The sequence below is a fragment of the Mesocricetus auratus genome, unplaced genomic scaffold (genome assembly GCF_017639785.1).
Source record: "Mesocricetus auratus isolate SY011 unplaced genomic scaffold, BCM_Maur_2.0 Super-Scaffold_4256, whole genome shotgun sequence".
NCBI lineage: Eukaryota > Metazoa > Chordata > Mammalia > Rodentia > Cricetidae > Mesocricetus > Mesocricetus auratus.
This window is the reverse complement of record NW_024429182.1, coordinates 75,847,226-75,874,481: the sequence shown is the minus strand read 5'-3', so window position 1 is coordinate 75,874,481 and position 27,256 is coordinate 75,847,226. Positions and strand designations below refer to the sequence as shown.

At 44.6% G+C, this 27,256-nt stretch overlaps 1 protein-coding gene across 11 annotated transcripts in view; it reads right to left on the bottom strand.

Annotated features, from left to right (window-relative positions):
* The window catches only part of Arhgap17 (Rho GTPase activating protein 17), a 90,939-nt gene that overhangs the window by 29,793 nt on the left and 33,890 nt on the right, over window positions 1–27,256 (bottom strand). For 9 of the 11 annotated variants that reach the window (XR_005880490.1, XM_040754862.1, XM_040754888.1 and 6 more), the window contains exons 2-9: window positions 20,618–20,657; window positions 16,619–16,723; window positions 13,117–13,190; window positions 10,921–11,032; window positions 10,381–10,457; window positions 7,837–7,948; window positions 4,191–4,259; window positions 3,954–4,035 (exon numbers count right to left, since the gene is read on the bottom strand). Coding sequence is in view for 9 of the 11 variants with exons in the window: in XM_040754862.1 (XP_040610796.1) it covers window positions 3,954–4,035; window positions 4,191–4,259; window positions 7,837–7,948; window positions 10,381–10,457; window positions 10,921–11,032; window positions 13,117–13,190; window positions 16,619–16,723; window positions 20,618–20,657 (671 nt within the window). In the remaining 2 variants the exon portion in view is untranslated. Of the gene's footprint in view, window positions 1–3,953; window positions 4,036–4,190; window positions 4,260–7,836; window positions 7,949–10,380; window positions 10,458–10,920; window positions 11,033–13,116; window positions 13,191–16,187; window positions 16,323–16,618; window positions 16,724–20,617; window positions 20,658–27,256 lie in introns of those variants that run through there. The other 2 variants (XM_040754901.1, XM_040754929.1) reach the window with 2 other exon arrangements.

Genomic DNA, 27,256 nt, shown 5'->3' with positions numbered 1-27,256 from the left:
CCTGTAATTAATTGCCTCTATAACATGTCCAACCCCAGGTGCTGATTTCAAACAGAAGATAGACAGAAGCTTGGAGGAAGGAGCCCAACACCCTGCCCAAGTCCTGTTTCCTGTCTGTGTAGTCTATTGTAAAACCATGGTCCTGGCTCTCACACTAAAAACCTCAATTTTTGAAATAACTGACAGTCACAAATTCAATCATGGACCTTGAACAGTCTCAGAAGGAATTAGGTACAAGGTAGCCAAGAGAAACGCAGCAGCATTTTGGTGACTGTGTCTCCTGTCAGTCAGAATGCCCTGTAGTGAAGTGTCCTTGAGGCTACACATGGACCATTACTGCACATAGAGCACTAGGAGGGGGACATTTTCCTACACACATGTACCTCTCTCTGTTCCACTGTGAACTTGTCCAGGGAATCACACAATGAACCCTAAAAGGGAGATCCAATCTACCATGGTTTGGGATGAGAAAGGGCAATCTCTCCCCATAAATATGCCACCTACCTTATAAACATTTATAAAAACTTTAAAACCAATGACATGTTGCTTCCTGCCTTTGGGGCAGCCCACTGCAATCTCTCTTTGGAGTGCTTGTCCTACCAAATAAACTTCTGCTTAAGCTTTTCAAGTCTCTCTACTTTCCTTTGAGAAGACAAGAACTGACTGAGACATCTCCCGCCCCATAACACTGAAAGATGACCATACTCCAGTCCTCTCTTGGAATGTTCTAGTAAGCAGAGTATGGCTTACCATCCACTTTGGAGTGTTAGCAACTGAGGGAATAAATGAACTTCTGACCTAGACACAATTCCAAAGGCAAGTTCCAGTTCAAGAGCTGGCCTTCAAAGAACAGGCCTACTCTGTCAAGTACTGCAGCAGGGACACAAAATTTGTAAGGACTCCCCACTTTCATAGTAAGAGCAATGGGACTGTGAAGGACACATAAGACACACACATAAACATGTAACAGCCATTAAACAGACAGGACATATTGCTAAGATGTGGAGATCAATGGTATAGACGAGGGTTGCAAACCACAGTTGTTGAGTAGAACAAGTTGTGGGTCAGGGTGGAGAGTCTGGCTTCAGACACTCTGAGAGCAGGTTGGAGGTTTCCATAGGGGAAAGTATGCTATGCAGAGACCTTTAAAATGTCCAAGAGAAGCCAGAGGTCAGGACTGTTAAAAAGTCTGGCTCAATGGTGGCAACTAATTTTTAACATAAATTTGAATGAGGCATGGCTGTTTGCAACTCCCAGTAAAGACCATCAATGTGACAGCAATGCAGAGACAAAGTACTCAGTGCCAGCTGCAGTAGTTAGAGAAGGCTCCTCAGAGGGAGTGAGTGAGGCATCAAGAAGCAGACAAGCACACACGAGGGAGCTGGTGGGAACAGCACTGAGACACAAGGAAATGAGAGTGCAAGGGGCTGCTGGGACAGGACGGTGGAGCGCAGTGCCAACTACCCAGAACCCAATCACAGGTATGCAAGGGGACAGCGATGGCTCCCAGGTTTCACAGTTGCAGAGTCTGAAAAGGGGCAGTAATGGGAGACAGGAAGGGAAAGACAGTTGGAATAAGAAGCCTACGACTGTCTAAGGTACATCCAACATAAGTAAGCCCAGATTCAGAGGAGCTTATAGTACAGAGGGCAGGGCTTCAAGATGAAGGATTTCTAGAGAAAAAGGATGAGGAAGGGAGGAAGAGAAGGACAGAAGAATGAGAACAGACTCAGAAAAGGCTGGCTGCTGGGTGGGAACAGAATCAGAGACACGTGGAATCCTCACCACGAAGGAAGAAAGATGTCTGCAGACAGTGCTGACTCAGGCTGTGTCAAACACCAAGATGTGGGGAAAAGGTCACTGCTCCTTGGGGGAACTGTAATTTCCTTTAATGGTGGAGTGACCATAGAAGCCAAACTGCAAAGGGTTACTGGTAGGAAGGTGGATGGCAAGGTGGACACTGGAATCCTCCAGGCACTGAGACGGGGGGATTGCCATTGTAGGATTTTTTTCTAGATATGCTGAGTCTTTCTGAGAGAAGGCTACTGAAGAAAAGACAGAGCTAAAAGAAAGGAAGGTATAAAGACAGGTAGAGGTGAGGGGATGGATTGCAGCCCGTGAGGGAGTGACCTGAGGAAGTCAGAGCACACCTCTACATAGCAGTGCTCGCCACACTCCAGCTTTCCCTCTTCTATCCTGCTCTTCTCTGCTCCCTTGACTTTCTCTGAGGAAGAACACTGAATGGGGATGACCACGGAATCCAACCTTGCTCATGTTAATATTCAACTCTTCCCAACAGAGCTTTCACCACTCAAAAGTTAAAATGGTATCTACATCTTGTCCCATGTAGAGCCCAACTGGCAGTGGACATCTCACAAACACACGTTCTAAATGCTCTGAACTTGACAGCAGTCTGTCCCTTGGAAAGATGAGCATTTGCTATGAAGACTCAGTATACTGTTCAGAGACTGGGAACTGGGTGATTTGGGAAGAAGAGCAGCCTGAAAAGAACAGTCAGGTAATGAGACACACTGCACGCATCTGGGATTGCTGAAGACCCTACACAGTCATGCTAGAGGAGCTCTAAACTCCATAGTGCAAAACATCCAGGACACAGAATAACTCAACAGGACTTCCTGAAACTGAGGCAAAGACATGGCATTCTCTAGGGGACCCGCCGCCACACGTTCCTGAAACTGAGGCAAAGACATGGCATTCTCTAGGGGACCAGCCGCCACACATTCCTGAACACCACACATTCGGCCACCTTGCCCAGTCCAGTGTTTGCCACATTCAGCACCTGTCCAGATCCCCTTGCAGTTCAGAGTCAATGGCTCCACAGGGGACGTACAGTCCAAATGTCAGCTCTACGTATTAAACAAAACTAGACTCAGTTCTCCATAACTGTGAGCTAACGGAGGCAACAACTGCAGACCAAAAGTATTTGGAAAGGTTGTGGGCATAGAGTGTTTACCTCATACATACACGATCTTTTGTTCCATCCCAGTGCCAGAAGGGAAAAGAGAGAAAAGAAAGAAAATGACACTGGAAAAGGCTGATCTGTACTGAGTATGTAGACACCTTCAGTTCCTTGTCATTATTTCTCAAATAATGCAGGAGAACAACTATTTTTATGTGGCACTGCATTATTATAATAGACATTGTGCATTATCTAGAGATGTAAAAACACAGGGTGTGTGTGGAGGGTGTTTGCAAACACTATGCTGCTTTACAAAGGGACTTGGAAGTCTGGGACTTTTGTTCTGGAGAGCGAATCCCCTCATGGACACCAAGGGACAAACACATTTCAACCAAAGATGGCAGAGTAACTCTTTCCCCCATCTGCTGATAACCATTCTGATGGTAAATCATCGAGAAGCAACAGCAAGAACTGCAGTTGAGGGAGGCTTTCCACATCCAACTTAAAACTGCACACCAGGGGAGAGTTTAGCACACTGGTGGACAAAACGGCTACGTGCTTCAGTAGAGCAGACAAATACCAGAGTTGGTAAGAGAGAGAGATGGAAGAAAGGTTAGAAAGAGGCAGCCATGGCCGTGTGATTTGATCACAGTAACTGAAGTGGCATCAAGGGCTGGTTTGTCAAATTCTTCCTTGATAAGTCTGGAACACTTTTTTCTAAAACAGATGGATGCTCCCTATGGAACAAAAAACTGACTGGAAAAGGACAGCTAGATGGCAGAGGTTTTCAAACCTGTGCAAGAAGCAGAGAGGCTGTCTGTCTTCAATGGAAGGTGTTGGAAATGCAATGCTCCATTAGTGTGTTAATTTGGGTTTGGAAGAAATTAGAGAATGCAGCAAGAATGAAATAATGCTGGGAAATGCTAGGCAGAGGCTTCATCTCAAGGAAAGGCATGCAAAGGCAGGGTGAAGAAGAACAGGGGCAGAGGGGCAGAGCGAGAGGGGGCATCAGCGGACACACAGGTTACATTACCTTGATGGGCGCGCATTTCGGGAAGGGCCTTTTCTAAGACTGCTAATGCTTTTCTATGGTAATCTGCTTGGGCTTCTAATAACTGAGAACAGACCCACATTCAAAAACAAAAGTAACGTTAGCATTGGATGGACACAGACACAATGGTTGAGCAAAACTGAAAATGAACTCTTTCCAAAAGCTTAAATGATTCAATTTTTCTAATGTGCTAGCATTCAGTCAAGGGAAGATGCTTACCGTCACAAAAAATTTGCCGTACTCCCCTTCTTTGGCCATGAAGTTGTACATATCTGCTGCGAGTTGATCCTGGGTAGAAGATGTGTCACTAACATCAGTAAAGAAACTGGGACCTGACAACAACCTCTGGGATTTCTTAGATGAAACTAAGGCATGTAAACACTCACCCCTGAATGACTATGTTAATCAGGTTGAGGTGAGAAGACCCACCCTAGAAGTGGGCGGTATCATATTTGGGGTTTGGGTCCTAGACTGTACAAAGATGCTTAGCTAGGCAGCAGCACACATTCATCACTCCCTGCTTCCTAACTGTGGATGTGATGGAATCAGTGGCACTTGATGCCACAAGAGACTCTACTTTGAAGTGTGAGCCAGAATAAGCTCTTTCTTCCTTAAGTTGCTTTTGTCAGAGGATTTTATCACTCTAATAGGAAAAGAAAATAAGTTACCAAGGTATTTGCTGGTACACCTTTTAGAAAGCCAAGCACTGAGCATGATTTGGAATTTATTATCATTTGGGCTCTAGGTAACAAAAAAAAAAAAGGGAAAAGGTCATACTTCTATTGCCATATAAATATAAAAATGTGTATGGCCCAGCCTGGTCTACAGAGCTAGTTCCAGGACAGCCTCCAAAACAATACAGAGAAACCCTGTCTCGAAAAACAAAAATTGTGTATGGCAAAAAACCAAGCTACTAGTAACAGTATTTTTGTGTTAGTTGGGCAAACAGAAAGAGAAATGGAAGAAAGACATCATTCTGTGGTGACACTTTTTAATATGTGAACTAAGGTAAGTTAATCACTTATGTAAAAATTGCTGTTATTCTTGTTATCTTGCAGCACTGGATTGCCTGTCAGGCCTTTTACATTCTAGGTAAGCTCTCTATCAGTAAGTCAGATTTCTACTTTTTATTTTGAGACAGAGTGTCACAAAAATCCTAGCTGGCCCTGAGTATGATCTGTAGCCCAGGCTGGCTCAGAACTTGTAATCCTTTTGTCTTAGCTTCTCAAGTAGCTGTGATTACAGGCTTGTACCATCAGGGCAGAAATTTAAAGGATAGATTTGGCATTTAAATATATATTTCTAATGTTTCTAAATATGTATCTATAGATATTTTACATAAATATTAGAAACATATTAGAAAACTATACATACAGCTTGAGTAAGCTTTTTAATGTACTATCTTCTATTTTTCCCATTAAGGTACACAAAGTAATATAAGGGCTTTATCATTTGGAAATGCAAAATAAGAGTAACAAATATCCCTTTAGAATAAATAATAAAGCAAGAAAGTAGATTTCCTGAGACCTCACCCTGCTACTAACCAGAAAGAGGAGGAAAGAAAAACAATGAAAGAACAGTCAAATGCTAAACACACTCAAGCTGGGGACAACCTCTGCTGCCCAACATGCTGGGATTTAGCGGTTGTGTAAGCTCGAGGGTCAGAAAATCGTTAAGCATGGAGTCTAGTGAGTTAAGGAAGAACCACATATTCATAATATATAACAACATGTATGTATATCTTATATATATACATGTATGTTGTGTATATCTTTTCTTTTTTGAAACAAAGTCTCACTATGTAGCTTAGCTGTCCTAGAACTCACTACATAGACCAGGCTGGCCTCAAACTCAGAGATCTACTTGCCTCTGCCTCTGCTTCCAGAGTGCTGGAATTAAAGGCATATGCCACCATACCCAGCTTGCTTAAGGAAAGTATTTCTAAAGAATTATATCCTAACAAAGGGGAAGATTACAGTAAGTTCTCTCAACAGCACATGGAGAGAACTGAGCAGTGTCTGTGGACCAGGCTGTCTAGGAAAGAACACGCCTATGAGACACTGACTCCCAGGTCCCAGGACCCCAGAGACAAAGCCTTTCTCCACTGGCTAAGCTAGTGGACTGTTAGCGGTGTCACTTAAATATGATTTACTTTTTCATATTCTTTTTTTGTTTCTTTGTCTCTGAGTTAGAGTCTCATGTAGCCCATTCTGGTACAAGCTTGTAGTCAAGGATGACCTTAAAGGTCTGATCCTCTCAAGGGTTAGGATTACTACTCCCAGTCTGTGAGGCGCTGGAACTGAATCCAGGGCTCTGTGCATGCCAGACCAGCAATCTACCTACTAAACTAAATACGATCCTTTATAAACACAAAACTATAGTGCAACTCTGTGAGGTATGTTTCATTTTTACCTACTACATTCAGCATTTAACAGTTTAGAAATCAGTAACTGCTACCTTTTTCTTCTCTCTCTCTCTCTCTCTCTCTCTCTCTCTCTCTCTCTCTCTCTCTCTCTCTCTCTCTCTCTCTCTTTTGTTGTTGTTTGTTTGTTTTTCAAGGGTTTCTCTGTGTAACAGTCCTGGCTGTCCTGGAACTTACGCTGCAGACCAGGCTGGCCTTGAACTAACAAATATCTACCTGTCTCTGTTTCCCAAGTGCTGGTATTAAAGACCTACACCACCACTGACCAGGAATAGTTACTATCTTAAGGGAGGGCTGAACAGACCAAAATATAAGAGTCGGAATACAATTTAGGAGGAAATTATCATTTTTGGAAAACTATGAGCAACAGCAGGAATAAAAGAGAATAAAGATCCCAGGAGTCACTAAAGACTAATTTCTTTAGTGCCTCTAAAAGCATCTGAATAAGTGTCTATTTACATGGCTAGACCTGAGGAGAAAAATATCACTTAATAATCTAATCAGTATGGAATTTCTAAAATATTTTTGGAATTAAATTTTTTGATAGAGAAAATTATTATCCTCCCAAATTATAAACCAACTATTGTAGAAAACATTGAACAAAATCCTTCCTGCCTGGAATGGTGGCCCGTGCCTTTAATCCTAGCATTTGGGAATAAGAGGCAGGAGGGGATCTCTGTGAGTTGGAGCCATCCTGATCTACACAGTGCGTTCTAGAACAGCCAGAGATATATATATATTTGGAGACCCTGTCTCAAAACAAATGAACAACAAAAACAACAAAATCCTTCCTTTACTCAATATGAGCAATTTACCATAATAGATGTCATGTTTGTATCAAAAAATGTTTTCACATTATCATCTGCCATTTTAATTGTAACTTTATATTATATTTAGTTTCTTTTGCTCTCTCAACTGATTATTTTCAATAAGCCCAGTTTTTCTTAAACATCTCACTTGTATCTTAAAGATTTATTTTAGTTATACTTAGGTTACATATGTGAATGTACTGTGTATGGGTATGAACGTTCGAGTGAAGGGTCTACAGAGGCTACAGGGGTGTGTTGGATTTCCTAGAGAGGGGGTGGCAGGTAGTTGCGAACTACCCAATGTGGTCCTAGGAACTGAATTCAGGTCCTCTGCAAGAGCGTATGCACTCTTGAGCCACTGAGCGTCTCTCCAGCCCCACTTGCATTTTTAAAAATGTATTTTTTTGTTATAAAATGATGTACAGTATCAGAAAATAAAAAACTAAACTGTGGTTGGGATGTAATGTACGAGACAAGAACAAGTAATAATAACAAAATAAAACTACTCTTCACTATCATTCATAGTATTCCATATGAACTGGGTAAAACACTAAAGAGTTTGAACATTTTTACCCATTATTTACAGAAAACAACACGCAGCTGAAGGTCTACCCTGACAAGGGAATTTCCAAACCTTGCACTGTTCGACTTTATTCCCAGCTTCGTCCATCTCTTCCTTTAGAGTGTCTATTTTGGATGGAAGCCCCTGAAAGTTGGTTCCTGAAGACTTGTGTGCTTGGTTCCACCTGCAAAACAGGAAGAGCCAGACTGAGAAGGAACTGTGCAAAATCAGCCAGGAGAGAGGCCCTGGAGAGACCCTTCCCCCAGGGTCACTTCCCTGGGATAGAAGCTGGCTCCAGGAAGGTTTTTTTCTTTCTTATGTCTGGCCTCCAGAACAGAAGCAAACAGGCACTTGCTTCTCCACAGGAAGGACTCCTGTAGTGCTGCGGGGTGGTATAACCAAGCGTATCCTGTGTACACAGCACCACTGCTGGGACACAATCTGTGGACTCTCTTTTCTGCAGGGCCCCATCACTGAGCCTTTGCCATGAAGCACCCTCTTCTCCGGGTTTGTTCTGAAATGTTCCCTATATCCTGAGAACAAGTCCCTGCTCTTGAGGACTCCTTATGATGTACCCTTCTACCATTTGAGACCTGTGATTGCTTTTAGCAGTAAAGGCTAGGACTTCAACCCTGCAGCTGTGAAACATTTCAGATACATATAGGAATAGCAGAGGGGCAGATGTGGCACACACCTTTAATCCCAGCACTTGGCAGGCAGAGGTAGGCCAGCCTGGTCTACAGAATGAGTGCCAAGACAGGATCCAAAGTTACACAGAGAAACCCTGTCTCAATTCCCTCCCCCCAAAAAAGAAAACCCATACTAGCAATTTATTAAGCTTCTCAGTCTGCTGCCCTGCCCTGTGAATGCCACATTGTACCTACTTCCCAGTTCCAGTATGACACACAGAAAGTGTCCTATGCCTCCAGAAGCAAAACAGCCAGCACTGAGTTTGAGAAAAGCACAGAATTTGGAGTGTGGCATCTTGTTTGAAGAGCAGCTCCAGCTTATGTAGCTTTGTGACTTGGAGCCTAATCTCTGCTTAGGTTGTCTCATTTGTTAAGTGAAGCTGATAAACACTGTCTACCTTGCAGAGGTTAAGACAGGAAGTAAAGGAAGGGACAAGCAGCCAGGCATAGCGGCACACACCTTTAATCCAGCACACACCTTTACTCTAGCACTCGGAAAGCAGAGGCAAGGCCTTTGGGACAGCTAGAGCCACACATGAGCCCCTGTCTCAAACATCACAAACAAAACAAGGAGGGGATAGGCATGAGCTCTTGCAGAGCACGTACCACAGATGCTCACTGGATTAGGTTCCATTTTTCTTAGAGAGCAGAGGCGCAGGAACAAGTAAAGGCAAACAAGAATACTCATCCACTGCCGGGCGGTGGTGGCACACGCCTTTAATCCCAGCACTCCAGAGGCAGAGGCAGGCGGATCTCTGTGAGTTCGAGGCCGGGCTGGACCGACAGCCTCCAAAACAATACAGAGAAACCCTTTCTCGTAAAAACCAAAAAAAAAAAAAAAAAAAAAAAAAAAGAATACTCATCCACTGCAGCTTACCAATATCCACTTCAGTTAACTAAGTATGACGGTGGACATAAGAACAGTGTTGGATATCCTAGAGCACATGTGCTTGAGATGTTGATGCCCTGACAGATAAACCTCTATATTTTGCTTAGCCAAGCACAGTGACAGGCACACACAACCTCACTTAATTAGGTAGCATTCTTTCACCTGAGCAAAACTGTATGGAGGTGAGCATGTTCCCTGGTCTTGCTGTCATGCAGGGTTCTAGACACACATGTATGCATGACAAGGACACAGCAGAACTCTCCTTCAGAGTACTAGACCTACCACCTGCTGCCTCTAGGGCATGGAGTAAATCATACAGACAGCATGTGGTCCCAGTCTGTCTGTGAAACAGTCCTCTTTACAGAAACAGGGTGTTTGTACCAGCCCCATCCTGGCCTTTCCAGTTAGTTACAAGGGCCTCTATACTACGTGAGAAACAAGCAATATCTACTGAAAATAAAGAGGAAGAAATGGGGCAGGGAATCAAATCAGGACTATGTAGATTGACACCTGGCATGTGGTAAGTGACAGTCTAACTTGACAACTACACCTCTTATCATTTCTTAAACCAGATACACTGAACCACTGATTTACAACATTTTTCTCCTTTACCCACACCCCACTAGTGGGTCCTGATTCGGAGATGCCTCAGAGATGTCTACGAAGCAAAGAAACGCAGCAGGAGCTGCTCCCTAAGGCACTTCCGGCAGAGATCCCTTCCTGCACAGAGCCACAGGGAACTCATAGCGCTCCGTGAGCCCTCCACTTCTTGATTGTGGAGGTTTAAGGCCTTCGGAGACTCTCATAAGCTGTCAGGATCACAGATCTATTATCCCTCAACTCCAATGTCTTTCTATTGATACACTTAGCCGAGGATGCTCTAACAACATCCCCACTGCCACACTTGGAAGAGGCTTAAAGGAGATATGTGCAGGCTGTGACCTGGCCAGTGACTGAGGTGTCTGACTCTACAGGCCTGACTGTTGATCACAGGACAGAACTTTGTGGCATTCATCACTAATCTCACAGTCACCTTACCTTGCTCTGACTGAATCCCAGTCCAACACCAGTCTAGCAAGTTGTTTCCTTTGCTTTTGGATGTTGGGAATCTCCACCTGGAGGGAAGAACAGACCACACAGACAAACCAGGGGATTTTAGCTCAATTCTTTAAAGAGCAATAACCTCCTTACAAAAGTTTTTTTTTCTCCTTTTTTTCAATTTAAATTAGAAACAAGTTTGTTTCACATGTCAATCCCAGCTCCCTCTCCCTCCCCTCCTCCCCTGCCCCCACCCAATCCCCACTTCTTTCACCAGTGAGGGTGAGGCCCTCCATGGGGGATCTTCAGAGTCTGTCATTTCATCCAGGGCAGGGCCTAAGCCCTCCCCCATGTGTCCAGGATGACAGAGCATCCCTCCATGTGGAATGGGCTCCCAAATTGTTTTGGTTTTTTAAGACACAAACTTCCCTTACTTCCCCCTAAGAGTTCTACATTAATGCTGCTGCTGATTTAAATTTTAGGCCCACACTAACCATTTACTATCTGATCTCTGCCAGGCTGAGCAGGATAAGAACCCACCTCTGCTATGCCGTAGAGAGGGTCCACTATCTCCTTCTCCACAAAGGCTTCATGCTGTGAGAGCTCAAGAGCTAGCTGATTCTCAGCATCCCCACAGGTCTCCAGCATCTTCCTTTAGGGACAAGATACCAAACAACCGTGCATTCAGTAAACCAGGTACCAAGCTGTCTTGTGCTGCACTCTGCTCTGTGACAGGAACACAGCAGAGCACTACCTGGTAAAGCCTGTACGATGTGTGCATGTGGACTATTACCTAATACAAGTCCAGACTTGTGCTTTAGAATGAGATGAACTGAGACTGACGGGTGGCTCACTGATGCAGTTCTTGCCTACAGTACATGAGGCCCTAAGTTCCCACCTGAGAACAGGAGGCTGAAGGGAGGGAGGGAAGGACTACCATGTACTTAATATGTAGGGAGATAAAGTATCAACGGTGAGGTCACAACGCAAAGAAGAATTAGGTTCTCAACTCAGGTGAAATTAGTGTCCTCAAAACACCCTGAAAAAATGTTGCCATGTGCAAAAGGTCACTCCCTGCATGTGGTTCTATGTCTGTTATTGAGTCTAACCTTAGCCATGCTTCCTCTAGAGTTAACACAAAGTGGGGCGCCAGCTTACCAAGCACAGATGTGTGGGTTCCTCCCCAACACCACAAAAACAAGGTTTTCAGCTGCAGATGAAGTGGCTGACTCATGTGGACCAAGAACACGGTGCTACTCCAACACCATTCTTTCTGTTTGCCTTACATACACAGCTGAAGTACCCCAACACATGTACAAATGTGTAATTCCCCTGGCTCAGCCTTCCCTCTGCCCCCTCTTCTGCACCAGGCCCCTACGTCGCTCTGTGGAGCTTTTTGGGCAACAGAAAGGGTATGGTGTGGTGAGAGGTGGCTGTGGTGTCACAGCCAAGCTGAAGAGTTTTGAATACAGGCTTTGTACTCTGCAGCTGTGTGGTCTCAGGCAGCATCCTTCATCTGTAAAATGGAAGCATTAGTACTGCCTACCTCCTAGGCTGTTTTAAAGGCTAACTGAACTAACACCTGGAGAGAATTCAGCACTGGGCTTGTATACAGCATCACTGCTGTGAGGAAAATGATATTAGTACAAGGAAACAAAGGTGGAAACCTGTACAGGTTTTAATTTCAAAAGACTTGAAGACTTAAACTGCTGTAAACACACACACTCGAGTACGTACATGCATACACACATGTGTGATAATAAGCATTTCAGTTACCCAGATATAATCATTATCCACCATGCCACCACAGACCTATAAGTATACAGTTATATATATGTCAATTAAAAATAAAAATATATTTAAAAAGAAAATAAATGAGGCATTTTCAGAGACCTCTGGCCATCAACCAGGTACTGCTGCCTCGTGTACTCATAAGAAAAGACCCTCATAGAAAGTACGGGACTCTGGACCACCCTGCTACCTGCCAAATTCCAGAAACAGACCTGTGGCTTATCTAGGGTGTGGGCTTAATAGAAGGTGGAATGTGAAAGATAAAGTTAGAGTCTGCAATTAGGTTACCAGAGGACACCGGATGCCCTACCCATCCCACTGACCTTCCGCTCATCGCAGCTACAGCACATCCCACATTCCTTCCCCTCCTCCCTTCCACTATATAAATCCCTTTGGGATGAATAAAGTTGTCGCCTTGATCAGACTCTTGTCTTGGCGTCCGTCCTTGTGTCCCTGCTCCCCATCTTTTTCCTAGGTGTCCACCAGACCCACGTTGAGTGTCCTGCGGGTCGGGATATTAAGGCATAACATTTTGAAACTAAAACAATGACTACATAAATCACATAATTCAGGAAATGCATTCTTTTGAGACCACCACCTTTTGTCATGGTCATACTTAAAGTAAGTGGTTCTGAAGGACAGAGAAGGACTTGTCAGTGCTAACTCTGAGCCTACACTGACAAGCACACGTGCACAAGTTCAAATGCAAGCATGGGGGAAACACATCCTGGCCCCTTGTGCGTGGCTCCTTTTCCACCCAAGCTCCTAAGTAGAGAAAGACATCCCCAGCACCCTGCCCTGGGGTCTCTCACCAAGGTCCAAGCTGCTCCCCAATGGAAGAGCACCCTCTGTTGTGTTCACAATTCCTCTGGGGCTGCCAGACACAACAGCTGCCCACCTCCCCCGGGCTCCAGGCCAAGGGCTCTCCAGAAGCACCACTCTTACCCCAGGAGAGACTCTTCCAGCTGGGCTGAAGCCTCCTGCATGTTCTGGGCAAGTGCGGTCAGAGGAAGTTTTTTCTGGAAGGCAAAGACAAAGTGGGTTTTTATCTGTTGTTTCATAGCCAGTCTTACTGGTCTGCTTCAGGTTACTTAGGGCACCCCTGCCCTCCAGGCAACCTGGGAGAGCTGGCTGTCCCTGTAGATCAGCCTGTGGCTGTCCTTGAACTAAATTAACTTAGGTGCCTGGCACATAAGGGTGTGTTCAGCACATGGAGTGTGCCTCCCACAAGGAGCATGTCCAGCATATGGGGTATGCTCAGCACAAGGGGAGTGCCCCATATGGGGTGTGCTCACCAGGGGCTCAACAGCTGCTACTGTTGCTGCTGCTGTTACTGTTACTAATTAATCAGGCACATAGAGACTGAGTATCACTTATTTGAAATCTTGGGACCACATGTGTTTTAGTATTAGACTTTAGAATGTATGTACTGCCTTTACTGGTTGAACATTCCTAACTTGAAAATCTAAAATGTGAAATGGTCCGAAGTTTGTACTCATAAATATTTTGATTTCAGAGCATTTTGGACTTCAGATTTTTTAATTAAAAATTAAAATTACTAAAAAACAATTCATTTACTGTATGTGGCACCTGCACTAATGCCAAAGTGTAAGTCAGAGGACAAGCGTGGGGGTTAGTTCTCTCCTTCTACCCTGTAGGCTTCTGGAATTAAATCCAGGTCATCAAGCATGATAGCAAGCACCTTTACTGCCGAGCCACTTTCCCGGCTCTCGTTTGTTTCTGAGACAGGGTCTTTTGTATCCTGAGCGGGCCTTGAACTCACTATGTAGTCATGGATGACTCTGAACTTCTGATCCCTCTGTCTCCACATTCCACAGTGCTAGAATTACAGGCAAGTACTGCCATACCCATTCTGTGTGGTGCTGGGGGCTGAAACCAGGGCTTCGTGGATGCCAGGCCAGCACTCTTACCAGCTGAGGTAGATGCCCAGCCCCTAGATTCCAGAGTTTCAGATTGTGTTCTATGAATAGACCTTGCTCTCTAAATAACATCACAAGCAAATGTAATAAATGCTCAACTGCAAAACTTAGGCTAGAACATTCTTAATCTGGGTCTTGATTTGGCTATAATACTAAAATTCAGTTTTAAATATCTAAAAATACCTGAAATACCTTTGTGGGGTTTCTAAGCATAGAGCCAATCATCTTCCTATCAGAGATCTGTTCTTTATCATGTGACCAGGGAACTCAGACCCACAGGTGAAGAGACTAGCCTGGAGCCTCACAGAGGGCGGAAGTGCAGAGCCCAGTCAGGATCTATATGCCACTGGCTAGCATTATCTCGGAGTACATGTAGAAGAGTCCTGGAAATTAACAGAGAAGCTGCTTCTAACAACATAGGGCTTGCAAAATGATGCTTTCATTCTGCAAAGCCATGTCATTCTGTCTTTCCAGGGAAAAGGACACTTGCGTCACACGCTGTCTATTGCCTGTTTTCCTGAACACACTGGCTTGTGCCATTTGGGAGTACTTCTAGACAGTTACCCATAAACATACCATAGTTGTGGCTCTGGAGGAGGGAGAGGGGTGGGGGGAACAGGACTGAGACAAACTTCACTCATGGTCTTTTGTACATTCTGAATTGAAGTTTATCTGGAGAGATGTCTCAGCAGTTAAAAGCACTTGCTGCTCTTCTAGAGGACTTGGGTTTGATTCCTAGCAACCACAAGGAGACCACTACTAGCTGCCATGCTCTCAGAACAGAAAGATCTGAGCATAAGTGAGGATAATTCATGGTTTAGGTGAGTTCCTTTCAAAAAGAGATGAAATGTAAGATAAATGTAGTAATCAAAAGAGGTGGAGCTCATACAATTCTAGAACTCCATGGGTCTGTCTATGGAGAGAGAAAAAATCACAAAGAACCCATTTTGTAAGTGTCATTTGATCCCAACTCTTCGGCCATAATCCTGTTTCCTGGACTACATCAACAAGGACACTCTGCTGAACGACCATCTTATTAATGAAAGCACCCATCCACACTGAAGCTCCACAGAGCAGCTCTCCATTGGTGATGCATGTGCCAACTACACAGAAAGGCTCTCTTTAGCAGTTCTGCTATGTCACAGAGGCTCCCAGGGCTGAGAGAGCTGCTCGTCACCTCTCTTCCCATGTGGTGGAGCTATTGCTGCTCTTGGAAACTTTATGCTCTCCTGAGGACTCCTACTTTTTCTCACCACTGTCATGGCAACTCTTCTTGACTCTCCTCAGAACCTTTACTTTGGCACATTTGCTTGCAGTTGTAAATAAAACAAACAAACAAAAACTAAGGTATCAGACATTTCAGAAATTAGGATGAAGCCCCTTGCTCCTATGGCTGGCCATGTTCCCACCACCACAAATAACTCCTCTCTACAGCCCAGGTGCCGAGCCCTCCAAGAAGCCTACCTAACTACTTCCTTTGCTGTCTGTTCTCAGCCCTCCCACAGCTTCCTATGCCGGCTTATTCACCATGTTGTTTTACAATTATTCAGTGGTAGCATCCATTACCCAACTGGGCCATGAGCACATTTAACCATTTTGTATCTCTTGCTCTCGAACACAGTAGGTATTTGATAAAGACTCAGTTTGCTTTTAATGACTAGGTGTGACAGCTGGGCAGACAACAGAGAAAGATAGGGTATGGCTATATCAAGGACACTGTTTTATGTGGGGACTGCTGGGAATTATGTGGCTGGACTGCAGTGAAAATGAGAGGAAGCAAGGCACGAAGGAGCTGCTGAGGCAAAATGGGATTAGGATAGGAAGAGTCGGGCCATATTCTAGGCAGTGGTAACCAGCAGAGCCCCTTAAGAGGTCCCACTAGTTTTTGGACACCTCCTTGTGTCCAGGTATGCTACCAGCACCAGAGAATATTTGGCATCTTCCCACCCTGGCAACTGACTGGTAATCAGAATGAAGGCTGACTAGAAAGGATGAAAACTGGAGGCAGGAAAGATGGTTCAGAAGAGAGCCAGGATGACAGCCCACACAGTTCAGGTATTCATAACCAGGTCTCACCTTAAAGAGCAGGTAGGGATGAGGCGGGGATGAGGAATTTTAAAGATATCCACAACGAGAATCACAGGGTTGACTAGCAAGGCAGCTACAGGAGGGCGGAGACAAGGATGGAAGGTCAGCAGAGCAGAAGCCAGGCTAGAAGAGGAGCAGTGGGAACAGAACCAATGACTCAGTGTGTCTCTGAGAGGCAGACCAAAGCAAGCATCCCGGACCCATAGGCGTATGAAATGTCCACTCGATTTACACAACTGCAGAATCCTAACTATTGTGCAAGGCAGGGAAAGCCTTGTGGTCAGGTGCCTTGTAAGTAACTGTGGGGAAAAAAGAAGGGTGACACACATGTTATGGTTAACAAAGCAGCAAACACTAGCTTCCTGGTGTGCCACTGAACTGTCATTTTAATGTGGCTCTGAAAGGCATCTAATACTCACATGTCTCCTCTCAACATCGGTGCCATGCTGCCCCTGGAAGCATGCTATCAAGCGCTTATGGGAATGGTGGCACATTGACCGCACAGTGTCCAGACGCCGTTCAATCTGTCAAAACAGAGACAAAAGAGCCGTTTAAAGGTCTTAAGGTGAATTCAGCTTCTTCCACTTGTGGTGTGTACATGGAGGTAGGAAAAGCAAGCTGAAGTGACACTTCACAGCTCTTGGGTGTTGACTGACAGCTCCTATTCACTCATGCCATGGTTTTTGCTGCTGACATTTGATAGTTCTGGGTTGCAGCAGGCTGTTGTGTACACTATGGTGGGTTTAGCAGCATCTCTGGCCTCTACTTATTAGATGCAAGGAGCACTCCATTCCTCAAGATGTCAGTATCTCCAGGAAAGCACAGAGCTAGCTTCCTTACACTGGAATGTTCTAGACCCCTCCAAAGCTGAATCTGAATGTTCAGGCTAAAGGACAATCATGACTATGTCTATGAGGTCAAGTAGTGGCAGTTTACATGCTAGAGGACCATCAAAGCTCTGGTTCAATCAGACTCCTACCTACAGCCACGTGGGAAACGTCAACAGGGATATCAGAAGCGCAGGCAATGGGGTCTTCCCCACAGGGCAGCAGATCCAAAATCCAAGCAGCACAACCGAAACAAGATCAGGATCAAAACCCTTCCATATTAGGTTTCAGGTAGGTTTTGGTTTCTGTTTTAAAGAAGCCCCCACCGCAGAATGGACACCCAGCAGTAAGAAATACTGACCCAGGGGCCCACACATCTTCAATAACCTCCCCAAATCAGACTGCTGGGATATTGCTGTTTATGGCAAAGAGGGCTGCTTGTTACAGGAAGGAATGCAAAAAATGTGTGTTCTGATGACTCATGAAGAGTGAGAGCAAGTCTCAGGGACACTTTCTATTCTATTAAAAAGTCAGCAAATTCAAAGCAGAGTACATTTTGACCCCTAGTTGCTTTGTGCCTGTTTCTCAAAGGTACCTGGATACAAGTAGCTTCTCTTCAGATCCAAGCCCCAGTCATCAGGACTGTGACCTGTAGATAAGCTGACATTCAGGAGCGTGTGCCACGGCAACTCCCTATCTACAGTGGCCACAGTTCAGAGCATCATAAAACTAGTAGTCTCCATCTGCCACAAGAGTAAATGAATAATTGGAATCCTGGAACTTTTTACCAACAGGCCAACTCCATGAGGACAGGAACCCTGTCTGTTTTGATCACTCGTCTCCCCCAAGTGCCTGGTCCAGTGGCTACCAGAGGATCAGAAGGTCTCTACTTTTGACTATGGTAGACAAGCACCTAGTACTCTCCTGTGCCTGGTATTAGAAAAGCAACAGGGGATATACAGCAGTCACTGCCCACTGGGATTCATAGCCTCCTGGCGCAACAGCATGCTACTAAAATAAAAGGCAGCTCTGGCAGAAAGAGGTGGGGGAAGAAGGCAGTGGTCCCTCAGAGGCAGGCTGGCAACACACACCTGGTGGCCTGCAGTAGTGAACAGAGAAAAATCAATCCCTCTCTCACGCTCCACTGTCAGGACTCCCCACCATTTGTCTCACTCTCTCATTAGTCCTCCCAATAAACCCATAGGGCAGAGACTGCCAATATTCTCATTGGAGACCAGTGGAAACTGAGGCACTGGGGAACTAACTCAACCCTAGGCCACAGGGCCAGCTGGAGGCAGACCTGATGGTACAGTTAGCACTGGGAACCATTTTTTTTTCTCCTTCAAGTTAAAAACAGCAGAAAAAAAGAGAGGGAAAACATCTGGAGCAGTTATGATGGACAGCAAAGAAGAGTCTGTGTTATCAAACGAAGGTGTCCCAGAGGGGACAAAGCTTTCATACCCCATAGACAAGAATGGACAGCTACCCTGAGTATCATCAGGCCTTGGCTTTCCTCCAGCTACAAGGGTCTGATCTCAGAACTTCAAGGAGTAAATGAGATAATGTATATTACTGGGGCAGGATGACATGAAAACCTAGCTCTAACACTTGGCTGACACAAACAGTACTCCAGGTTTAAAATGCATGCCCCAAACTAAGAAATGTCAAGAATGTAATTTAACAAATCTTTTTTGTTTTGTTTTCTAAGACAAGGTCTGACTACATAGCAGAGGCTGGCCTTGTACCTAGAATCTCCCTGCCTAAAAAAAAAAAACAGAGCTTTTAAAAATGTACCAGGCGGCCGGGCGGTGGTGGCACATGCCTTTAATCCCAGCACTTGGGAGGTAGAGGCAGGCGGATCTCTGTGAGTTCGAGGCTGGGCTGGACCGACAGCCTCCAACACAGAGAAACCCTGTCTCGTAAAACTAAAAAAAAAAAAAAAAATGTACCAGGCTAGAGCAAGAACACAGGCTGAGACTGCTCTAGGTTCAATCTCCAGCACCAAAACCCAAATCAAGTGGCTCTCCACAACCATGGATTTTAACATCCATATCTTTAGCCAATCACAGATCAAAAAACATTCAAAGAAAGAATTTTAAGATCATGTGTGCACTTTCACTGCTGTTCTCTGAACAACACAGCACAAGAACTATGCACACTGTGAGTAACCATGAGGGGATTTACAGTACAGACAGGGCTCAGTGGCAGAGCACCTGCCTACTACACGTGAATACATAAGTAAGGATACTACAAAAGGACGTGTACAAGCTAAATTCAAATGTTGCACTGCTCTGTATGAAGACATCTAGAATTAATCTGTCTATGGAAACCAAAATGGCTATATTCTACCTGCAGGTGGCTGACAGAATTTGAGATGTGGCAGATTGTGACGACAACCCTTCTCTGACTTCTACCAGCTCCTTTTCTCCACAGGAAGGGATAGGCAGTCCACTGGAGCCAGACTCTTGCTCTTTAGAGTCTCGAATGAGTAGACAGACTGCTGTGTAAGCTAAGGAACCACAAGGCAAGCAGGCAGGACAAGCAGCTTAACAATGACTCCATGCAGCCAAGGCTCGCCCTCCCTGAGCCTTCTGTCGTGGGTGGAGCTGTGAGCAGAGATGAAGCATAGAAAGGCCCCAGTGTCTTCTCCAAGACCAAAGTCAGGGAAACTTCTTGACAGATGGAATAGAGTGGCCCTGGCCAAAGTCTTCTGGCAGGAAAAGGAAGGCAGGTCTGAGCTGAGGACACGAAGAGTCCCAGACGTCCAGCAGGTTATGCTACATCTGACCATATCAATTCACAACCAAACTCCCAAGACCTAAGCACCTCAGAGATGGGGAGAGTCAAACAAAGCTTTAGGTTAAAGCCATTGGGGCTCTAGCAGTGGGCAGAACCTGTCCCATCAGGTACAACATTACAGCAGTGGATCAGAGGCCAGACTGCCTAAAGCCTGTGGCCAGGCCACTGTGCCAAGGGACTCACCAGACCCTGCCCCATGCTAACACCTGGCACTTAGAAGCAGAACTAGCCCCATCCGAACTCCACAACATGACAGAAGGTTTTGGGTCCCCTTCCTCTCACCATCCTGTCCCATGCTTCTCTGTTCTACTCAAACCCATGCTAATTCAGTTATTCTGTTCCACCTAGGAAAAAGGAAGTGAAAGGCCCCACAAGCATCAAGTCTCACCATGTCTATGTCACTCCCAGTCCCCAAGCCCTCCCTTATAACTATCTCCTTTGTCAGGTTTGAACCAGGGCTGTGCATGCTAGGTAAGTGCTTGACCAGAGTCACAATGCCAGTCGCAGATTTTTATTATTTGTTTTCATTTCATGTCTTTAAAGAGATTAAGACAGCTTTATTTTGACAGGCCTGGAGGTATAGACCTCATGGGAGGCTAAGGCAGGAGTACTGTGAATTCAAGTCCTGGAAGGGCTACAGAGTAAGTTTGAGGCCAGCCTGAGCAAATCGGTGAAACCCTGTCTCAAAAAAGAAAGTAGCTAGTGGTGTATCTCTGTGGTAAAACACTCATCCAGCATGCATGATGGCCTGGAATGTGATCCCTAGTTAGGGGGAAAAATGTATTTTGTTACCTGTAGCAGATCTTCACTGAGGACTTCTGTTTTCTCAGCTCTACGGGAAAAATGAAATTCAGAATTAGAAGTGCAGGAAAAGTAACCTGTGAAACTTAAAAATGGGTAACTGGGGATTTCCAACCAAATAGGCAGGAGGAAATTTACACTGGAGGGTATCTTAAGGAAAACAAACAAAGAGACTGAACAGCAACCCGACACAAGAGCCCATGCTGTGGGACAGTGGCCCTTAGCCTGCTCTGGAGAGTCACTCACAGCCTTTCTCCAGGACTGGTCACACAGCATTCTAGACTGACTCCGTGTCTGGAGTACCATCCTGCAATGTGGAAGGTCCACACAGGCCATGCTTTGAGAACCATCTTCTGAAGGCTCAACTTCAGGCACTAAAAAGATCACATCTAAGTTTCCACAGCCAGCCCTATTGAGAAAAGTTTGTCCTAGATATATATCCAAAGTTTGGGTCTCACACATCACAATAGCAAACACTCCTCCTTTAATTTCACAGGGAAAGAAAGCTATTTTCCAGTGTCCTCTTTGCAGTATTCAGAATAACTGCTGGATTCCCTGAACTTCACAGCTTTCAGAAGAAGCCATGTCTAGGCTGCTGGAGTCCAAAGCCAAAGAAAACTGCCCAGAGACCCAATTGCTCGAGACTAGCTGCCATTAGTAGGAAGGTGATTTTAATAGATCCAGCCTAGCTAGAGAAGTTAGGTCACTAGGCACACCCTTGGGTAAGACTTGGTCATCCCAGCCCTTTCCTGACTCTCATGGTTTTTTTGACACCATGCAGTGACCAAGCCTTGCTTGTTTTCCTATGATATTCTGTGCCACCACAGGCCCAAAGCAACAGAGCCAAGCAGCCATGGACCAAAACCTATGAAGTCATGAGTCAAAATAAACCTTTCTTCCTTATCTGTTTCATACATGGGTATACATCCATGCGTACACATGTTCCCAAGTGTGTGGAAGCACATGGGTGAAGAGATGCAGATGCATTTGTGTAGGTATGAATGTGAAAGCCAAAGGTTGATGCCTAGTGTCTTCCTCAATTGTTTTCAACCTTATATACTGAAGCAGTGTCGCCCACTTGAACCCAGAGCTTAGGGATCCAGCTAATCTAGCAAGCAATCTTGTCCTGAAGATACCACATCAGGCTACCACACTCATCATCTTTTTTTACCTGATAGCTGGTGACCTGGAGTCTGGTCCTCACAAACTCATGGCAAGCACTTTACCCATTGAGCCATCTCACCAGCCACCCTTTCCTCAAGTGGCAAGTACTTTGTCACAGCAGAGAATGCTTATCTCTGCAGTCCACAGGACTGCTTACTGACATAAAACCCAAAAGTCCTGGAGTCCAAAATATTATTGTGGTTCAACTTGTGATATGAGAAATTGTGTGCAATACTTACCAAATTTCTGTTAAAAATGAACAAGGACAGTTACAAGGAAAAAGAAAATTCTGAATAGTTAGGGTAGTTTAGAAGAGACCCAAATGAACTAGAAACCTGAGGCCCTCCCTTACTTTCAAGACAGGGTCTCACTATGTAACATTGGCTTAGAACTCACTCTGCATACCAGGCTGGTCTCAGATTTAGAGATCCATCTGTCTCTGCCTCCCAAGTGCTGGAGCTAAAGATGTGTATCACCATCTTGCAGAAATGACTTTTTAACAAACTATGGCAGAATGTAGGGCTGCACAATCTTAGCCTTGACCCAATATAAAAGAGGGAGAAGCTATCTGGCCAAAAAGTGAGGGAGACTCTCAAAATGACCTGAAAACACAGCTAAGAGGAGCCCCATGAATGAGCAAGGGAGAGAAATATCAGTGCCCCTCCAGTCTACGCTTGGGGACAGAGGCATACTTATCACAATGGGCATTGCTACAGAAGATTCCAGCACCAGGTGTGATACAGTGTCCTAGTTAACCTAGAGATGCCTAGAGGAGTGGCTCACCAGATTCTGCAGGTCACCAGGACTCTGCCCTGATTCAAATGCCTGCCCAGACCAGAGGAGCTGAGGCTGGAGACAGAGCCAAACCCCAGTGAGCGGAAGTGGAACTCTGAACTCCATGAAGGAGTTCCACAGCAGCAGCCAACACTCTTAGCATTGGCTTGAGTGGCATGGGCATTGCAGAATGTAGCCCAGGTTGGCCTCATTATACAGTTAAGTATGACCTTGAATTTCTGGTTCTCCTGCCTCTACCTCCTAAGTGTTGGGACTATGGAGGTATATTATACTGGCCTTTTTTTAAATTTTGGAGATCTAGGTTTTAAGACTTGTGAATTTATAAAATTAAACAAATATAAACACAAAGCAAGTAATAACTTAAAACAACTAAAAATCAAAGCCCATTAGGAAGATAGTCTCAATACTGAGCTGCAAATAATTAGTTCTAATAACCTAAGTATCGAATAATAATATAGCCAAAAACTATAGCATGACAGTATTGGAAGGATCTACAAGAGACCTCTAATCAAAGAACAGCAGTTTACACATATTGTTCATGAACACAGATATAAGCAACTGTCATAATAAATGGCTATAATTCCTTACTAGTTGCTTCTGGGGATGGAGACTCTAGAAAAGTAGAGGGAGAACCTACTGTATTTGGTGACAAGCCTTTCTTACAATTACACGCATATATAGTCTCTGTCTCTCTCTCTCATTGCAATTATGCAAAACTTTATCAATAAACTATAACCCTCACACAAAGGAGAGGGCAGGGGTAGAGGTCAAGCGTCTTCTTTATTTTTTTGACCTCCACCTTATTTTTTTGGATCAGCCTCTCCAATTCTGCCAGGCTGCTGCTCAGCAATCTCCACCTCCTTAGCGCTGCTGTGAGCTACCACATTGAGCTTTTTCTGTATGGCTACTGGGAAGATCAAACACAGATCCTCATGCTTGCACAACAAGTGCTTTGAAGACTGAGCCATCTCAACAGCTCACCCACCCCACATTTTGAAAACTGTGCTACTGGTATTTTTACACGGTGAGCTTTATATAGTTAGAATTACTGGTTGCTTATGACAATGGGTGCAAATATCAATATCTACAAAAACTAACAGTAGCAAACCCTTAAAGTACCCAAAATAGAAAGGAAATCTGCAGTATTAGTATCCTTTTCCCAAATTAACTGGGTCATATTTGCTTTAAATTTAGAGACGGGATGGCAGAGATGGCTCAGAGGTTAAGAACACTGGCTGTTCTGGAGGGCCTCAGTTCAATTTCCAGCACACACATAACGGTTTATAACTCCAGTTCCAGGGGATCCAATGCCCTCTTATGGTTTCCTCACATACCAAGCAAGCACATGGTATACAGATACACATACAGGCAAAATACATACATAAAATAAATGTATCTTTTTGTTTTTTTCGAGACAGGGTTTCTCTGTCTTTGGAGGCTGTCCTAGAACTAGCTTTGGTAGACCAGGCTAGTCTGGAACTCATAGAGATCTGCCTGCCTCTGCCTCCCGAGTGCTGGGATTAAAGGCGTGCACCACCACCGCCCGGCAAAATAAAATAATTTTATAAAAAGACTGAATTTAAAAACACTTGATCTGAAAAGACATTGGAAGCCAAGAAATATACATATTATGTTAAAGTGTTTAAAAATTAATCTGCCTGTTCTTGTCTTTATGGATACTTACTACATTCACAAAATTACTTTTAGAAAATGAACCAATGTGGATCTTAATCGGATACTACAGTCCACTGAAAACATTTTTAAAAAATCCTAGAAAGCAGAGGCAAACACCCACAGTTAAATACTGAACAGAACCCAAGGAACCCAGCGACAGAGAGAGAGGAGCGAAGAGCAAATTGGCAAAGAATGGGCTGGCAAAACCAGCAGAGACAGCTGATCCGAACAGGGGAGAGCTCTTGGACCCCAGACCGATCCAGAACCCCTGAATGTGAGAGTCAATGTGGAGGCCTGGGCTACCTATGGGGTCCTGAGCAGTGGATCAGTGTTTATCCCTCGAATACTAACAGACATCGTGTGTCCATAACACAAAGAGGGTTGCTCTCTCTGCCTGGACTCTTAGGGAAGTGCCTGGACCCTACCCTGAATGAAATGATAGACTCTAGATATCCCCTATGCAGAAGGAATTGGCAATAGGGTGGGAGGATGGGGGGGATGGTGGGGGGGGTGCAGGAGGGGGGGTGCTGGAGGAGGGGAGGGAGAAGGAACTGGGATTGGCATGTAAAACAAGCTATTTAAAAGAAAAAAGAAAAAAAATCCTAGAAATTAGGAGACATTGTTTTAAATTGCTAAATCTTGATTGTGGAGTGTTAAGAGAAGCTTTTTCTTTGAGAGGAGCCTTCCCGCCAGCCTGGTTCTAGAGCTGTATCAGTCCCAAATAAACACACAGGAGGCTATATTAATTATGAAGCTGTTGGCCTTGCTTGTTTCTTGCTGGCTAGCTCTGACTTAAGTAATTACCCCACAATTGTTAATCTAAGTATGTCTCTTACCGGAGAATAGTTCCAAGCTTCCTACCCCATGGCGTTACATCTTGACTCTCTTGTGTTTCTCCTTCCCAGAGTCCTCCTGGACTCCTAGTCCCACCTATCTAGATTCCTATTGGCTCAACAGTGCTTTATTGACATAAGACTTCCCCAACAGTGGAGTGCACCTGGTAAATTGATGGCTCTCTCCACATACAGATTACCTGTTGGCCTGAGCTAGCTCTACTGCAGTTCCTCATCAACAGAAATGCTCAGTGACCCAGTCTGCCCTCTTCAATCTGACAGTCCAAGGCTCCATGCTCAACTGTTTTCATTAGTGTATGTTAGCGACATTGTCTAATATATATATAAAAGACTTAAATTTTACTTACACTACCCCACCCTTCTTAATGGTCCCTTCCTATTTCCTAACAATCTCCTTTCTTTTTTTAGTAACAATTTTTACGGTATTTATCTTTACCAGGGATGTAAATTTCTTACCTGGGGAAAGGCCAGCAATTATTCAGAGTAATGGCCAAAGTGCACACTCAGTAAGGAAGTAAACCAGCTATAAAAATTTGCAGGATTTCCTAAGGTGTACTATGTTTATTGACTCTAGTGCCTTCTCATAAGGTAAATGTTACTGTATTAACTCTGACTGGTTGTCATCATTTTTAATTTGTTAGAACAAAGATTGGGAACAATGGATTGAACTAAGACATCTAAAGGTGGGAATAAAAAAAATTAAACAAAACTCTTTGCTAAGCAAGAGTTTTGAGCCAGACATCTTGCTAAAGACTTCAACTCTGTACTGTCAGAGTTTCTTTGTATCCAATGTTCTGTGCTTGAAAACACACTCCAAGTTTCCTGTCTGCAACTGGAAACAATAACACTCAGGAAGGAACTTCCCACTCGCCATGCTACTCTGGGCTTGTTTTTTCCTATGCAGGCCACTCTGCCATCTCACAAGGCATTCATATACAGTTTACTCCACACAGAATATTCTTTCTTTCCTTTTTTAAAATTTGTGTGGGTGTTATATGTATATGTGCATACATGTGTGTATAGGGAGGCCAGAAAAGGACATCAGGTGTCTTTATCACTCTCTTGAGACAGGGTCTCTTACTGAACCTGGAGGTCACAATTTTGGTTGTGTGGCAATTGAGCTCCAGGAGTCTGTTGGTCTCTGTGCCCCCTTGCAGGAGTTACAGACTTTTATGTGGGTGCTGGGGATTCAACCTAAAGTCGTGCTCTGATATGCTGAGCCACCTCTACCCCACCCTAAACTACTACCTCCGTCCCCCCCAGGCAGTACCTTTTCTAAACTCCCCTGTAGTTTTTCTAAAGTCCTAAGATTTCTCCCTAGACTTCTTAAGGCCGCAGAGCATCAAATGTCACAGTTGTAGACTGCCATCTTGTCTCTTGTGATGCATGCCACTACACAAACACTTGTCTAGAGCATCTGTTATGGGAACCACGGGCTTCCTAGTATTGGCTAGAGACCCAGAAGTAACCTGTGAGCTCCCAACCACTGAGCACTGCAGACCAGACTGTGGCATACCCCTTGTCTGAGAGTAGCCATCACTCCTCCTATGCACTTAGTACAAAATTTACCCACTACACAGCAGGGGCTAAGGAATCCTCATTGGATGATGGATGGGTGCTGCCAAGAACAAACTTTTACTTCAAAAGAGGCAATAAAAAAATTCCAAAGGAACCAGGCAGAAAAGCAGACAGAGTAGAGGGCTGCCTTCCCCAGTAAAACCCACAACAACTAAAACCCAACTAAGGCATTATTTTTCAAAGTAAATCTGTTCAAAAATTAGGGGGAAAGAAATGTGTGGTAGTTCAGGTCAGAATCCAGTGTTCACAATGGAGAGGCAAGAGGTCAGGAGTTCAAGGTCATCCTCATCTAACAGCAAGTTTAATGCTAGCCCTAGCTGTACTAAGATTATATCTGTCCTTCCCTTTGTTGCTCGAAATTTAGTGATTCCCAACCAGAATTGACTGTTCCCTTACTGCCACCCTAACACCCTGAGGGCAATCTAGTTTGAGCTTGTGCTGGGAGGTTGCAACTGGTGTCTGGAGAGTGGACAATGTGTCCACCAATCATCCCAGCAAGCTTCTTTCTCCTAATCAGTGCAGAGAACCAGGGACAGAGTCACCAACTTCTATTAGTGTTCCACTG